Raw genomic sequence first — 13,859 nt, 5'->3', positions numbered from 1 at the left:
TCATGCTGCTTTACCCAGAACAAGCTTGCACTCCTTGGTTTTTTACATGTCTTTTTCTTCATCATGCACCACCGCAAATCCGGTAACACGAGAGTCAATATTCTACACCTTTCCCTCTCCAAGGTTTCACTAGCTGAAATGAGCAAAGCAAACTCTTATCCACTCTCATTAAGGCACCTGCATTGTTGAACTCTCCGCAATAGTTTGGTGCAGAGAATATGGTAACCAGCTGCCTTTCTGCAAAGAATTCGTAACCATCTTCAACAACCTGTCAACCAAGGCCAGAAAAGTTCTATTTAGCCACCTCAAAGATGAAGATCAATCATGTGCCAATAGTCATCTAAAATCAAACTTAATTAGCATAAAAAAGGAACTTTTAAACTATTCCCTGCAACATTCCCATATGCAAAACTACTGGCATATAGATCAACTGTAATTCAAGAAGACTTGAACATATTTGTACCAATTTGAAGGTATTGTTATTTACTTTAAGTGGAAAATTTATGCATAGGTAAATGCGTTTAGTTGTGCTTTTGTGTGCCATGAAAGAGCTTGGAATTCTGTGTTTTCTGCGGGGCAAAGTGATTATAGAAATGTCTCTAAAGAGGCTGTACTAGGGGCAAGATAATGGGAATAGGATTATGCATAAGCAAAGAAGGCAATAAGAAGAAGAAACTGTAAGAGGAAGACCTGGTGTGCCCGGCATATGAGATCCATATCATGTTTCATCAAGAACTCAGCTACCCTATCAGGTCCAAAAGTATACGAAACACCCCTATCATTCTCACCCCACCCTTTAATGTCTCTATCTGGATCAGACCAAAGAATGTCACATAATAGTCCCTGGTCCGGCACATCAACCGGCCTCTGTATAGCTCTGAGCTTATCCAAGCTCTCCAACTCAGGAGATAGGCCACCATGCATGCAGAAGATCTTGTCATCAATGACCGCGGCGACAGGCAAACAATTAAAGCATTCTGTGAAGACTTTCCATAGCCGGACGCTGAACCGACGCTTGCATTCGTCATAGAATCCATAGATTCTGTTGATGGAAGCACATTCGTGGTTCCCCCGGAGGAGGAAAAAGTTGTCTGGATATTTGATCTTGTAAGCAAGGAGAAGGCATATTGTCTCTATGCTCTGTTTTCCTCTGTCTACATAGTCTCCAAGAAACACGTAATTTGCATCAGGCGGAAATCCGCCTAACTCAAAAAGACGCAAGAGATCATGATATTGACCATGTATATCACCTGCACATCCAAATTCCAAATATTATGGTCAGAACTGTATCTGATTCTCAAAATCAACAAGATATGTGATCTCTGCCTCCATTATAGAAGAAATGAGCATAGTTCTTTCTCATTTAACTTCACAGCCTAATTGGACAAAGGGCCAAAGGCTATTATGTTTATGCATCAGCTGAAACTCAAATCTGGTCATGGGAATAATGAGATTTCAATCTTTAGCAATGCTGACATCAAGAAATTTTGGTACCTTGAGGCACAAGGAAAATATCCGATTTAAAATGTAACTGAAAATGCAGACATTTATAACAACTTTACATGCATGAGTATACAGATTGGCAATTTACAGAAACTGGAGAAATGGATATGAGAAACAAGGAGATCTGATCCATTTGTTTGTACAAGTACAACTAATTTGATGCAAAAATGCTTGCAGAAAGACCTTGATGAGAAATATAAGATACAGCAGATAAATGCATACCACAAACATTGATGGGAGCTGCCAATTCAAGAAGAAGAGGCTGCCTGAGAAAGACTTCTTTAGCAGTGATGCAAAGCTGGCGAACTTCGGTCTCTACTAGAGGAATCCTTTTGCCTCTATTGACCTTTCCTTCCAGCAATCTCTGAATCAGGGTATCCAATCCTTCCATCCCCCAAATGCAACTTCAATACCAACCTGTTATCTATGTCTAAATCCAAATTTTTCAGAAAAATGAAGAGAATGTGATCAAGATAATTGATTACCAACTAACAAAGGATAGCTAAAGTGAGAGATAAATTGCAAGAGAATAGCAGGAGAGAGAGAGAGGTATAGTTGGTGGCATTGGGTCATTTGTTAAATCAAAGTTGGTAATAGGGTGGTAATGAGACTTGTTCTTTTTTGGGTTTGTGAGTTGTGACATAAACCTTAATTTTATGGTTGTGAACTTGTGATAGTTAGGTACTTCAACCTCTGCCGACTAATTAGAACAAAGGAATAAGCACCTCACCCTCTTCCCGATTTACATGGGCTGTTCCCACCCAAAATGGGATGATTATTATGCTATAATTGATAGATATTGATAATAATAAGAATGAGATACAGTATATCATATATAACAACATCGACTACTCAGTCTACCCTCTTCACTAAATCAGGTAAGTTCCTTCTATATGTGTAGTATTCCTATATATGTATAGACAGAGATTTCATGATTGTTGTAATCTTTCAAGTCTGCTGGGTCTCCTCCGGAAACTGAAACTCAACTTCTTGCTACCAGCAATCTTACTCGGATCACCACCCCATTCTTCAAATACAACCAATAAATTCTCAGTTGGCTTCAACCACGAGTGGGGAACATGTACCATCTCTGAGAGGGCTGGCCGCAACTTCTGTCAGCATTTGTTTTCAGTATGTATAAGTTCCAGCATAATAACAAGCAACAGAGCCCTGATCGATATAGCTCAGGGCGTGCATATGGCCTCAGGAATTTGGTGCAGGAGACCAGGGTCACATGTTTGGTTATGCCACTGATGAGACTTCTGAGCTTATGCCTCTAAGCCTGCTACTCAGCTTGGTGCACGTCTCACTGAAGTTCGGAAAAATGGCACCTGCCCTTGGTTGTCACCTGATGGTGTCGTGAGTAAACGGCTGGAATATCATTTTCCTTCTCTACCCTTCAGGTCGATTTGTGATTATTGGTGGACGGCACGGTGATGCAGGTCTAACTGGCCGAAAGATCATCATCGACACCTTTGGTGGTTGGGGGGCGCATGGCTGTGGTGCCTTCTCCGGCAAGGATCCTACCAAGGTAGACAGGAGTGGTGCCTACATCGTTAGGCAGGCTGCTAAGAGCATTGTAGCTAATGGACACGCAAGAAGGTGAATAGTGCAGGTCTCATATGCAATTGGTGTACCTGAGCCATAATCGGTGTTTGTTGACACTTATAATACTGGAAGATTCCAGACAAGGAGATTCTAAAATTATAGGCCTGGAATGATTGCCATCAACTTAGACCTCAAGAGCGGAAGGTATTGAAGAAAGACAGCTGGTTATGGACATTTTGGTAGAGATGATCCTGACTCATGGGAAGTGAAGTCCTAGAAACGGGAGAAGCCCTAAAGAGTACAGGATGTGAACTTGATCTCTCTACTTAATAGCAGCTGATTATTCTTCCAAATCAAGAAGAGGCTTGCTTAGCTTGCTTTTGATTGTGTGCATGTGTGCTTTTTCTTTATTCTATCAAGCAGCTTCATTTGGTGGAGTTTTGAGTTTGGTGAATCAAACATGTAGAGAATAGCTTTATTGATATCTCTATTTGATTTCTGTGCACAAGCTAGAAAGAATCAGATGCAAGGCCACATCAAAAACAATATCAGTGTACTAATATAGTTGTTTGGGGAACTGTTGAAGTATGATAGCAAAGCTGTTTTCTAAAACAAATACCAACCCCATTTTGGCATCTAAATTAAGGGGTCGTATGGTACCTACATGTATCTCATACCCTTATTTACCACTAAATGGACAAAAATTACTATTTATTTAAACCAAATTTACAATATTGACAACGAATTTACCACATTTATATATTTACATATAATTGAACAAAGTTACTATATCAACAAATATAGAGGTCAGTTATTTCCTAATATTTGGGTTTTCCATTCAGCAAATATATCAGCTCCTACTGTGATATCTTCCTCTAGTCAGCATCTGTTTGTGCAGTTCTTGGTTAGTGGTATTGCTCATGGTGTGGTATTTGTTTATGCGGCAACATCAAGTGTAGCACGCCGGCCTTTATGGTCAGTAATTGAGCAGATTAATACAAGCTTCTTGGGTCCTATATTGCTAGTTGGTGATTTTAATGCAATTTTTGGAGCTCATGAAAAGACGGGTGGTAGGCTGCCGACTCGGGTTTCCTGTGATGATTTTCATAATATGGTGGATGTGTGTAATTTGACTCAAGTGGTTCTTAAAGGGTCACCATTTACATGGACTAATGGTCGAGGGCCCGATTCCCTTCCGGTTTCAGAAGATTTGGCTGGGGCATTTAGATTTTATTAAATGTGTTCAGGAGGCATGGCAATCCTTTGAGGTATGTGGATGTCCTATGTTTGTTCTGCAAAGGAAGCTCAAGCTTTTAAAACCAATTTTGAAGGTCTGGAATGTTAATGTCTTCGGCAATATTCATACAAATGTGGATAATGCAAGAGCGGTTCTTGAGAAAATCCAATTGGCCATATCTCTTGAAGGGCTTACTAAAGCGCACCATGTTGAGGAACTTTTAGCTCATGATGCTTTGACAAATGCTTTATCAATTCAGGAAAAGTGCTGGGCTGATAAGGCTAGAGTGAGATGGGTCAAGGAAGGCGATAGAAACACAAGCTACTTTCATACTTTGGCAAAATTCGTAGAGCACGTTCATTTATCACATCTCTTCGCATTGGGAATGACTTGGTGGATGATGTTAACATTTGCGGAGCCATGTAGTTGATCATTTCACATCCGCTTTTATGGATGACGGGAATATTCGTGATACAGGTTTGGTTGAGAACATTATCCCTTCAATGGTTTCAAGTTCAGAAAATGACTCTTTACTTGCCATTCCTACTGCTGATGAATTTAAGAATGTAGTTTTTTCCATGAATGCGGATAGTGCCCCTGGTCCAGATGGTTACACTGGTCATTTTTTTCAAGCATGCTGGGATGTTGTTAGTTTGGATGTGATTCGTGCCGTTAATTCTTTCTTTCAGACAGTTATATTTTGCCTAATCTAAATTCCAGCTTTGTGGCGCTCATTCTGAAGGTCCAGGAGGCAGATGTTATCACCCAATTTCGGCCTATTGCCATGACTAATTTTTCTTTTAAGATTATTACTCGTATCCTAGCAGATCGTTTGGCTCATATTGCATCAAGGATTATATTGCCTAATCATTTTGCCTTCTAAAAGGTAGGCAAATCTCTGATTGCACCTTTTTTACTTCAGAATGTGTCAACCTGTTGGATACTAAATGTCGCGGAGGGAACGTTGCTATCAAGTTTGATGTTGCTAAGGCCTTTGACACTCTAAATTGGGGCTTCCTTCGAAGGGTTCTTACAGCTTTTGGCTTTCATGCAACATTTGTAGAGTGGATTAGTTCTATTTTGTCTTCAGCTTGGCTTTCTATTCTTTTTAATGGCTCTCCAGTGGGTTTTTTTTGTTGTAGTGGTGGGGTTCGGCAAGGTGATCCTTTGTCTCCGCTTCTGTTTTGTCTTGCTGAAGAGGTTCTTAGCCGTGGGATATTGCGTTTGGTTGATATGGGTCGTATACATAATATTTCATCTTCTCAGGCTGTGAAAGTCCCTTCTCATGTGTTATTCGTTGACGATATAATGGTTTTTTGTAAGGGAGATAAAAGAAGCTTAGTGAACCTTATGGGTTTCTTTGAGAAGTATGGACTCAACTCCGGGCAGTTAGTGAATAAGAGCAAATCTCATGTTTACTTGGGCAAGTCAGCTGTTCATCGTCGTGCTCTTATTTATTCTTGGTTGGGTGTTCCAATGGGGAAGTTTCCTTTCGTGTACCTGGGAGTGCCAATTTTTGTGGGTCGTCCTAAGCGTGTCTACTTCCAAGTATTGGTTGATCGAATTCGTAATGCAATGTCTAATTGGAAGGGGAACTCTCTCTCTATGGCAGGAAGAGTAACTCTGGTCAATTCTGTGGTGATTAGCATGCTCTCTCATAGTTTCGCAATTTATGCTTGGCCTAAGACTGTCTTACAACAAGTTCGTAACTGGATTCGAAATTTTATCTGGACAGGTAACGTGTCATGTAGAGCTTATTACCCTGTTGCTTGGAAAAAATGTTGTGCTCCGTTGAAGGAAGGGGGTCTTGGTGTTCGAAATATTATGGCTCTTAATCAAGCTTTCCTCTTGAAGAAGTTTTGGGATTTCTTAACAAAGTCTACAATTGCGGCTGCATTCTTTTCTGCTCGTTTCTTGCAACGCTCAGGTCAGCCATGTTCTTATTATAAAAGGTCATCTATATGGCCTGGAATGCGACCCATGTTCATAGATATTTTGTACAACTCTAAATGGGTAGTGGGGAATGGTCGCTCAATTGATTTTTGGCATGGTAATTGGCTCAATGGTTCAATTATTGATAAATTGGGTATTGAGCATCAGCTTGGTAAGTCGCTATGTGGGAAAGTGTCTGATTTCATTTTGAATGGCTCATGGTTTTGCTCTACCAATCTTAATGCTGAGCTTGCTGCACTTTGGTCAAAAATTTTGGCTATTCAGCTTCCTTCTTATGATACTGATGACAAGCTTGTTTGGTTGGATTCGTTGGAGGGGAGTTTATCTTTATCTATAGCTTATGAGTTCAAGAGAAGTAAGCAAGCAAGTGTTCCTTGGGATAGATGGGTTTGGCGGCAGTGCTTTCAGCCTTGTAACTCAATTACTTTATGGAAATTTCTTCATGGTAAACTTTTGACAGATGATATTTTGGTGCAGCGGTTTTCTTTTGCATCAATGTGCTCTCTTTGTCATGCATCTGTTGAGAATAGTCACCACCTTTTCTTTGAGTGCTCTTTCTCTTTGAGGGTTTGGTGTGCAATTCTATCTCTGTTTGGAGTTAACAACCACTTCCTGGATATACATGTTTTCTTCTCATATCCACTACAACATGGTTTTGGTACGCAATTGCAATTACTTTGGTGGGGTAGTATGATGGGGGCTGGCTTCTACTCCATTTGGGATGCTAGAAACTCCATTCGGTTTCGTGACCGTCATTCAACGCCAGATTGTTTGATTCACTCCATCAAGTTACAAATTCGAGAGACTGATTCTTGGGGTTTGGGAACTATGCATAATTCAGGAGGGGAGCTTTGTATTTTTAGTGCTCTTGGAATCAATGGTAGAGCCTCGAGATCACATCAAATTCGTGAAGTCCTTTGGCATGCTCCTAGTGCTTTTCAAGTAAAGGTTAATACTGATGGTGCTGCTCGTGGGGCACCGGGGTTGGCAGGCTTTGGTGGTATTTTCCGAGATCACTTGGGTAATTGTATGGGTTGTTTTGCTGGCTCCATGGGTATTGCTACTGCCCTTGAAGCGGAGCTTCAAGCAATTATTCATGCAGTCTCAATGGCAGCAAGGAAGGGATGGAACTCTCTCTGGATCGAGTGTGATTTGGCAATAGTGATTCATTTTCTTGCCAACAAAGAGTGCTCGATCCCTTGGCGTTTAAAGATTGCTTGGATAAATTGTTGTGTCCTTCTCTCTTCCATGTGTATCAGATTTTCACATATCTATCGAGAAGCGAACCAAGTGGCCGATTGTTTGGCTAACTTTGGAGTTGATCATGAAGGTCATTACTGGTGGGACTCCTGCCCTCCTTGTGCCTCTGCTGCTTTTGTTCACAACCTGCAGGGATTATCAAACTTCTGTATCTGCTAGCTGAGGTTGATGCTATTGGTATATCAAATGAAGTGGTCGTGTACTGGAGGCTTTTTGTTAATCTATCTGATCTTGCTGGTGTGCCCATCATTCAAATATCTATAGGATTGCTGCATAGAGAGGGCATGGCTCATTTATATATGTCTGAATGCATCCTTTTGCATTTCTAGCTATATATATGTGCCAACGTTTTGTCTGCTCTCTTCCTTTTCAGTATTTTTTTCCTTTCTGTTCTATGGAGGTTTTGGTCCCTGGCCTCCTCTCTCTGTACTCTACTTTTTTTCCTTCTATATTAAATAAAATAGAGGGTTTCCCTTTAATCAAAAAAAGAAAAAGTTACTATATCAACAACAATTTGTTCATAAACTTGTAAAAAGTTATAGATTGAGTAATTACCATTAATAGAACTAAATTACTCAAGTTATGACTCAATTTACTTAATTAACAACAAAATTGTTGTCATATCAGTAAATATGGGTATCATATACATTTATCATTCCACAAAAAGGGTATCCTATACATGTAGGTACCTAAAAAAATTCTAATCAGTGTTTCATCTCTATCTACAAAAATGAGCACTAGAGTGATTGGACACACCCTCCTTTTTCTGGTCTGAGTTCATTCTAAACTAGGTTGTTAATTTATGCAGTTCAATGTTTTTGTTAACAGTATGCACATGTCAAGTCTAACTATCTAGCTGGACAAGCGGATACGCTTCCAGAAAGACCACACTTTGAAACATCACAAGCTAGCTAGTTGGTGCTGATTATTACCTTCATGAATACAAATGTTACTTGAGCTTGTTGTGATAATCAAGACTCAAGTAGTAGAAATATAAATGTAAAATTCTATCTTGTTATCTATTAAGGTGTATGTCTCTCATTAAAAGTTTGAGACTTATTGAGTTGATTAACCTGATCAACATTAAGTTCTTGAGATAAACCTAAAAACTTGTATCAGATAAACATTTAGTGAAACTCGGACCCTTTTTTTCTTAGTTGGTACTAGCCTACTAGGTAGCTTTCGTAACTGAGACATGAAATTTTATCCTTCGGGGACCAATATCAACGTAAGCTCAATCATTCTACTGCAATAGATCATAGGGTGGTGATTGTTCAAATCTTCAAATCAATCATAAGTTCAATACAATATATTAAAGAACATGTCATTATTTTGGAAGATGATATTTGATATTTGTAAGCCCACTTCCAATTATCAATTGAGCATCAAAGTAATGGAAAGCAATGGAGCAAATCAATGTAGGATTGTAGGTTCGTCGTTTAAGGAAATTCAACATCCTTAAAACCACAAAACAAAAAGCATCATACTCTTTTTATTCAGAAGAAAAACAAAAAACATCATACTGTAAACAAAAACAAATATTATTTGGTCTGACCATTTGGGCTTCAGTAGGCTTGGGTGTTCTTTGGGCCTGGGATTGCGCGCCTTTTAATTATGTTGTTTTGTGCTTAGAATAATGACCTTATGATTTACAGTAGTGTTTACATGGTCAATGACTGACCAAGAGATTCATGGTCAGTCACCATTAGATTTACATTTAAGAGTTTAAAACAAAACAACTCTACTTAAAAATAATTCTCTCTATCATTGGATTTAAATATGAATATATAATGGTGACTGACTATGAATCTCTTGGTCAGTCAATGATTAAGTGAACATGACTACTATAATTTATGTTCCCCATAGATTATAGGTTTTGTTATTTTCCTTTTCCTTAGAGTAATTGTCCATAGTCATTTATGACTATAGGTTGATGATGAATTAGCGAGAAAAGTGTAATAAGGGTGCTACCCTACGTGAATCACTTGTTATTATTTGCCCTCTGTACGTAAGACTACTCTAAAGCTAAAGCTCATGTGTGCAATGTCTCTGATACCTTCTTTGATACCCGTAGCCTGTACCCTTGAAACAAGGTAAAGCCCTGTGCTTCTTCTTCAATCAAATTGCAATAACTTTTTTTGGATAAAAATTGAAATAACTTTCATGAGTACTTCTACTACCTTGTTCGGTGTCGACCAAACTTTGATAGTTTTTCAAGCGTATCAAACCCCCAGTACAGCTCACAATTTTGGTGTTTCTCCCACTCGTACATCTCATGATATTCACGGAATTCGAATCACATCTTAAGTCCAAGAAGAATGCTGGGACTACATCAAAATTCTGGAAAAATATGCCATGCTCCCAAACACCACAAGTGACCTTAGTAAACAGTCCCAACTCCATACGAAAATCAAGCATGTCAATATTCAAGCTGTAATCGCAGGTCCATTGTTTCTTTTCATAATCATTCATCAACCATATCTCAATTTTCGTAGTCGTACCTTTTGACAATGAAGTATCCACCAGGGCAAGAGAACCTCTCAGAGTAAGCAAGTGGAGGTTAAACGACGAGCGTGAGTGCTCGTTTGAGCTTTGTAATATGGGATGAGTCAAACAAAACTCTTCTCTCTTGAAGTCGAAAGACATTATAGAACATGCAGATTTACCACGAATGGACGAGGGCATGTTAACCAACCAGTGCATGTCTCCGTATGCACAAGCATTCTTTGGGGGAAAGGAACCAGATAAATAACAAGGAGGACTTGAGGGTATCTCTCGCCATGAGTTTTTTCCCAGTACAAGAACTTGGGCTCGCATCTTGTCTGTTGTACTATTGTAGGCAAAATTAAGAATCTTGATGGTGTTGGTTATACTATCAAATCCCATACCGAACACCGGTACCCCGCGAATAGCATCCTTAGTCTTCGGGAGCCTTAGAACTTCTCCCCTGAGAGGATCGATTAAAAAGTAATCAGGTGCACTTCTAAAGAAAAACAAGTTGCAGAAAACAAAATCAATCACGAAAGTTGGGTGATGGTTTATATATGATGTGGAGACATTAATTGCATATTCTCCTCTTGTTATCAGGGCACTGCCGCCATCAAATTTCACTGGTTGCAACTCTGCTATCACTCCATGCCCACTCCTAGGGTGAACCGGTGCAGCAAAAGACATGAGTTGAGGTACTTGAGCCACAGCTTTGGTGGCGGTCAGAAACCGAGTGTGCAGAGCAAGGAAAGAGATGTCATCAACCGTCTTCAACAAGGCCTTGGACACACAACGTATGCAATAGATTGATTCACAAGGCAGACGTTTGAAGATGTCGACCAGGATATGAGAGGGTAGGTCGTCCAACATATTGTAGCTGTTCAGTCTCATTCTCTGGGCCCTCGCCATCTCCATATTTCCTTCTGAATTGATAATGAATTAATTTAAGAATCAGTAACAACACCCTTCTTTTTATAGAACAAACCCTCCACTTCAGAAATGGAACCAGAAACCTAAAGCTTAAAGAAGTGATAAGCATCACAGAACTCCTATTTATGATTAGAATGTGAAACCTAAAGTCCAAAGGATTGTAAAGGTTGAGAATTCCGCTTGGGAATGGGTTGCCCTTTTGGACCAGGAAAGTATAAATGTATAATGTTGACGGTAACAAAACAAAATCGGAACAAAACCAATACTGTCATATTTTTCTGTTTTCCAATGTCACTCAATGAAAATGGATTAAATTCAGAATTTAGAGTCAAAGCGTTCTATTGTATAAGAAAATCATCTGTGCCTTTTCTGTCTATTAACTTGCTCATGTTAATTTGCAAGAACTTTTGGAAATAGGGCAATACTGTGGCCTCACCAATGATCCTGTCTACTGCCAGGAAGGTGGCAGAGATATGAAGCAATTACAGTTTGTTCAGTCAACTCAATAGCCATTGTGTTGCTTTGCGAAATGAAACTCTATTGTTTAATTGTCCGGTTATAATTCCGCAAGAATATAAGCCTTGGACACTAGACTGTTTGGAAGAAAGATTGTTATTGGACAATAGAGTACCAAATCTGTTCTTGGAATCATCATTTACTTTCCGAAGAATCAAAATTGTAACCTGTTTGGAAGAAAGATTATTAACAAACATATAATATTCTATTATTGTGTCCCGGCCCCTGGGCAGGGTGGATAGCATCTAGAATGAGCTCATCTAATCCAATACGTGGAATTCAATACTTTGTTACAAATCTAAGGAACAAGTTGAAGAAGTAGAAGAACCAACTTGATCTCATAGAACTCAGGTAAAATTATACATGTGCATTTTATGATTTTTCACTGAGGATAATAACATCGCTTGCCATCCTAAAAGTCTGTGTTTCCAAGTACTCAAACACCAAGATTTTTGAATGGGAGTACAAGGAACTCATTTGATGAATAAATAGACAATGCGTAAACAAACAAAAATGAGATAACTACTGAGAAGCAGGCAACATAGATCATTCCACACAAGCCCACACAAGTTTTAACATCGAATGGACTATCACGTCTCCTTTCAAACATAGATCATTCATGTTTGATGAAACAGGCAATGTCTCCATTGTATGAAAATGCACAGTTACTAATTGCCTAAATGCCTACATACCAGTTTCAAACAAAACAGTAACACACCCAAGCAAATGACACGAGAAGTTGATTCTCATAGCATCTTCTAAAACACTTACAGATAAAAGGTCCACTCCATCAGGCCCCAAAGCAGGAACAGCACGAGCCAAGTTCTGAAGCTCCCACACTGGATAAACATGCCAATCCCGCAGAGTAGTGACACCAGCCCACTGCTTCTCAGTCGGTGTTCCTAGCAGCCTGCACCACAGAAACAGTTGCAAGTAAATAGACTAGGCCTATTCTCAGTTCAAATTGCCAAAAAATCAACACAAGAAATCGAAATTCCAAATCGAGTGGGGACACAAAACAAACACGTACCTGAAGATGTGTAGCAACTGCTGGAACTCAGAATCTCCGGGGAACAGCGCCTGCCTCCTCACCATTTCAGCTGCAAATTCATCAATCAAACACCAACACAATCAATAACACAACTAACCGCAAATACCTTAACTCGAATTCACACCAAGTCAATCAAATAGAGATTTCAGCTCCCCATTCATGAATCAAATACTAACGAAATCTCTTAAACAAACCAACTGCAAACAAATCAAAGGCAGCACGCTGAGTCAAAAAATATTAACGCCAAAAAGAAATGGTGAAGTGCTTGAAAGTTAAATCGTTACCATAGAAGTTTATAAATGAGGAAGGGATGTTCATATAAATGAGGGTATATGGAAGCTAGAATTGTGTCCAATGCTCATTTTTGTAGATAGAGATGAAACAGGCTTTAATTTAGATGCCAAAAAGGATAACGTTCGTATCAGTTTCTACTTCAATATGCGGTTGGTGTTTGTTTTAAAACAGCTTTGTTATCATACTTCAAGAGTTCCCCAAACAACTGTATTAGTACATTGATATCGATTTTGATGTGGCCTTGCAGCATCCATTCTAGCTTGTGCCCAGAAATCGAATTCAGATATGAAGAGAGCTATGCTCTACATGTTTGATTCACCAAACTCAAAACTTCACTATTTTCTTCAATAGAATTCAACATGCCAAATGAAGCTGCTTGATAGAATAAAGAAAAACCACACATGCACACAATCAAAAGCAAGCAATAGCAAGCCTCTTCTTGATTTGGAAAAAGCAAATCAATAATCAGCTGCTATCAAGTAGAGAGATCCGAATCACATCCTGTACTCTTTAAGGCTTTTCCCACTTCAAGGTCTTCACCACTTCCCATGTAAAGTCAGGATCATCTCTACCAAAGTGTCCATAAGCAGCTGTCTTCAAAGTTCAAATACCTCCCCCTCTTGAGGCCCAAGTTAATGGCAATCATTCCAGGCCTAAAATCAAAGGCCTCCTTCACTAACTTCACAATCTCCCCTTCTGGAATCTTTCCAGTCTTATAAGTGTCAACAAACACTGATAGTGGCTCAGTTACACCAATTGCATATGAGACCTGCACTATGCACCTTCTAGCAAGGCCATTGGCTACAATGCTCTTAGCAGCCTGCTTAACAATGTATGCACCGCTCCTGTCTACCTTGGTAGGGTCCTTGCCGGAGAAGGCACCACCACCATGAGCTCCCCAACCACCATAGGTGTCGATGATGATCTTTCGGCCAGTTAGACCTGCATCACCGTGCGGTCCACCAATCACAAATCGACCTGAAGGGTTGAGATGGAAAATAGTCTTCTCATCTAGGTACTTCTCAGGAACAACTGGCTTAATGACATGTTTCGTGAGGTCAGCTGCAATTTCATCATTGG

General features: G+C 39.5%; 1 protein-coding gene and 2 pseudogenes across 1 annotated transcript; 1 reads left to right on the top strand and 2 right to left on the bottom strand.

The window, feature by feature from the left end:
- Window positions 1-94: 94 nt before the first annotated feature.
- On the bottom strand, window positions 95-1,894 carry LOC101291265 (serine/threonine-protein phosphatase PP1-like). The gene is made up of 3 exons (XM_004305012.1): window positions 1,726-1,894; window positions 691-1,250; window positions 95-268 (listed from the first exon to the last, which is right to left on the bottom strand). Exons 1-3 carry the CDS (start codon window positions 1,892-1,894, stop codon window positions 95-97), a joined length of 903 nt encoding a protein of 300 aa, XP_004305060.1.
- Window positions 1,895-2,636: 742 nt separating this feature from the next.
- On the top strand, window positions 2,637-7,660 carry LOC101290976 (annotated as a pseudogene).
- A 5,629-nt stretch (window positions 7,661-13,289) lies between these two features.
- Window positions 13,290-13,859, bottom strand: part of LOC101315456 — a 1,176-nt pseudogene continuing 606 nt past the window's right edge.

Source organism: Fragaria vesca, linkage group LG6 (genome assembly GCF_000184155.1).
Source record: "Fragaria vesca subsp. vesca linkage group LG6, FraVesHawaii_1.0, whole genome shotgun sequence".
Classification (NCBI taxonomy): Eukaryota; Viridiplantae; Streptophyta; class Magnoliopsida; order Rosales; family Rosaceae; genus Fragaria; species Fragaria vesca.
This window is presented reverse-complemented; position numbering and strand designations above follow the sequence as displayed.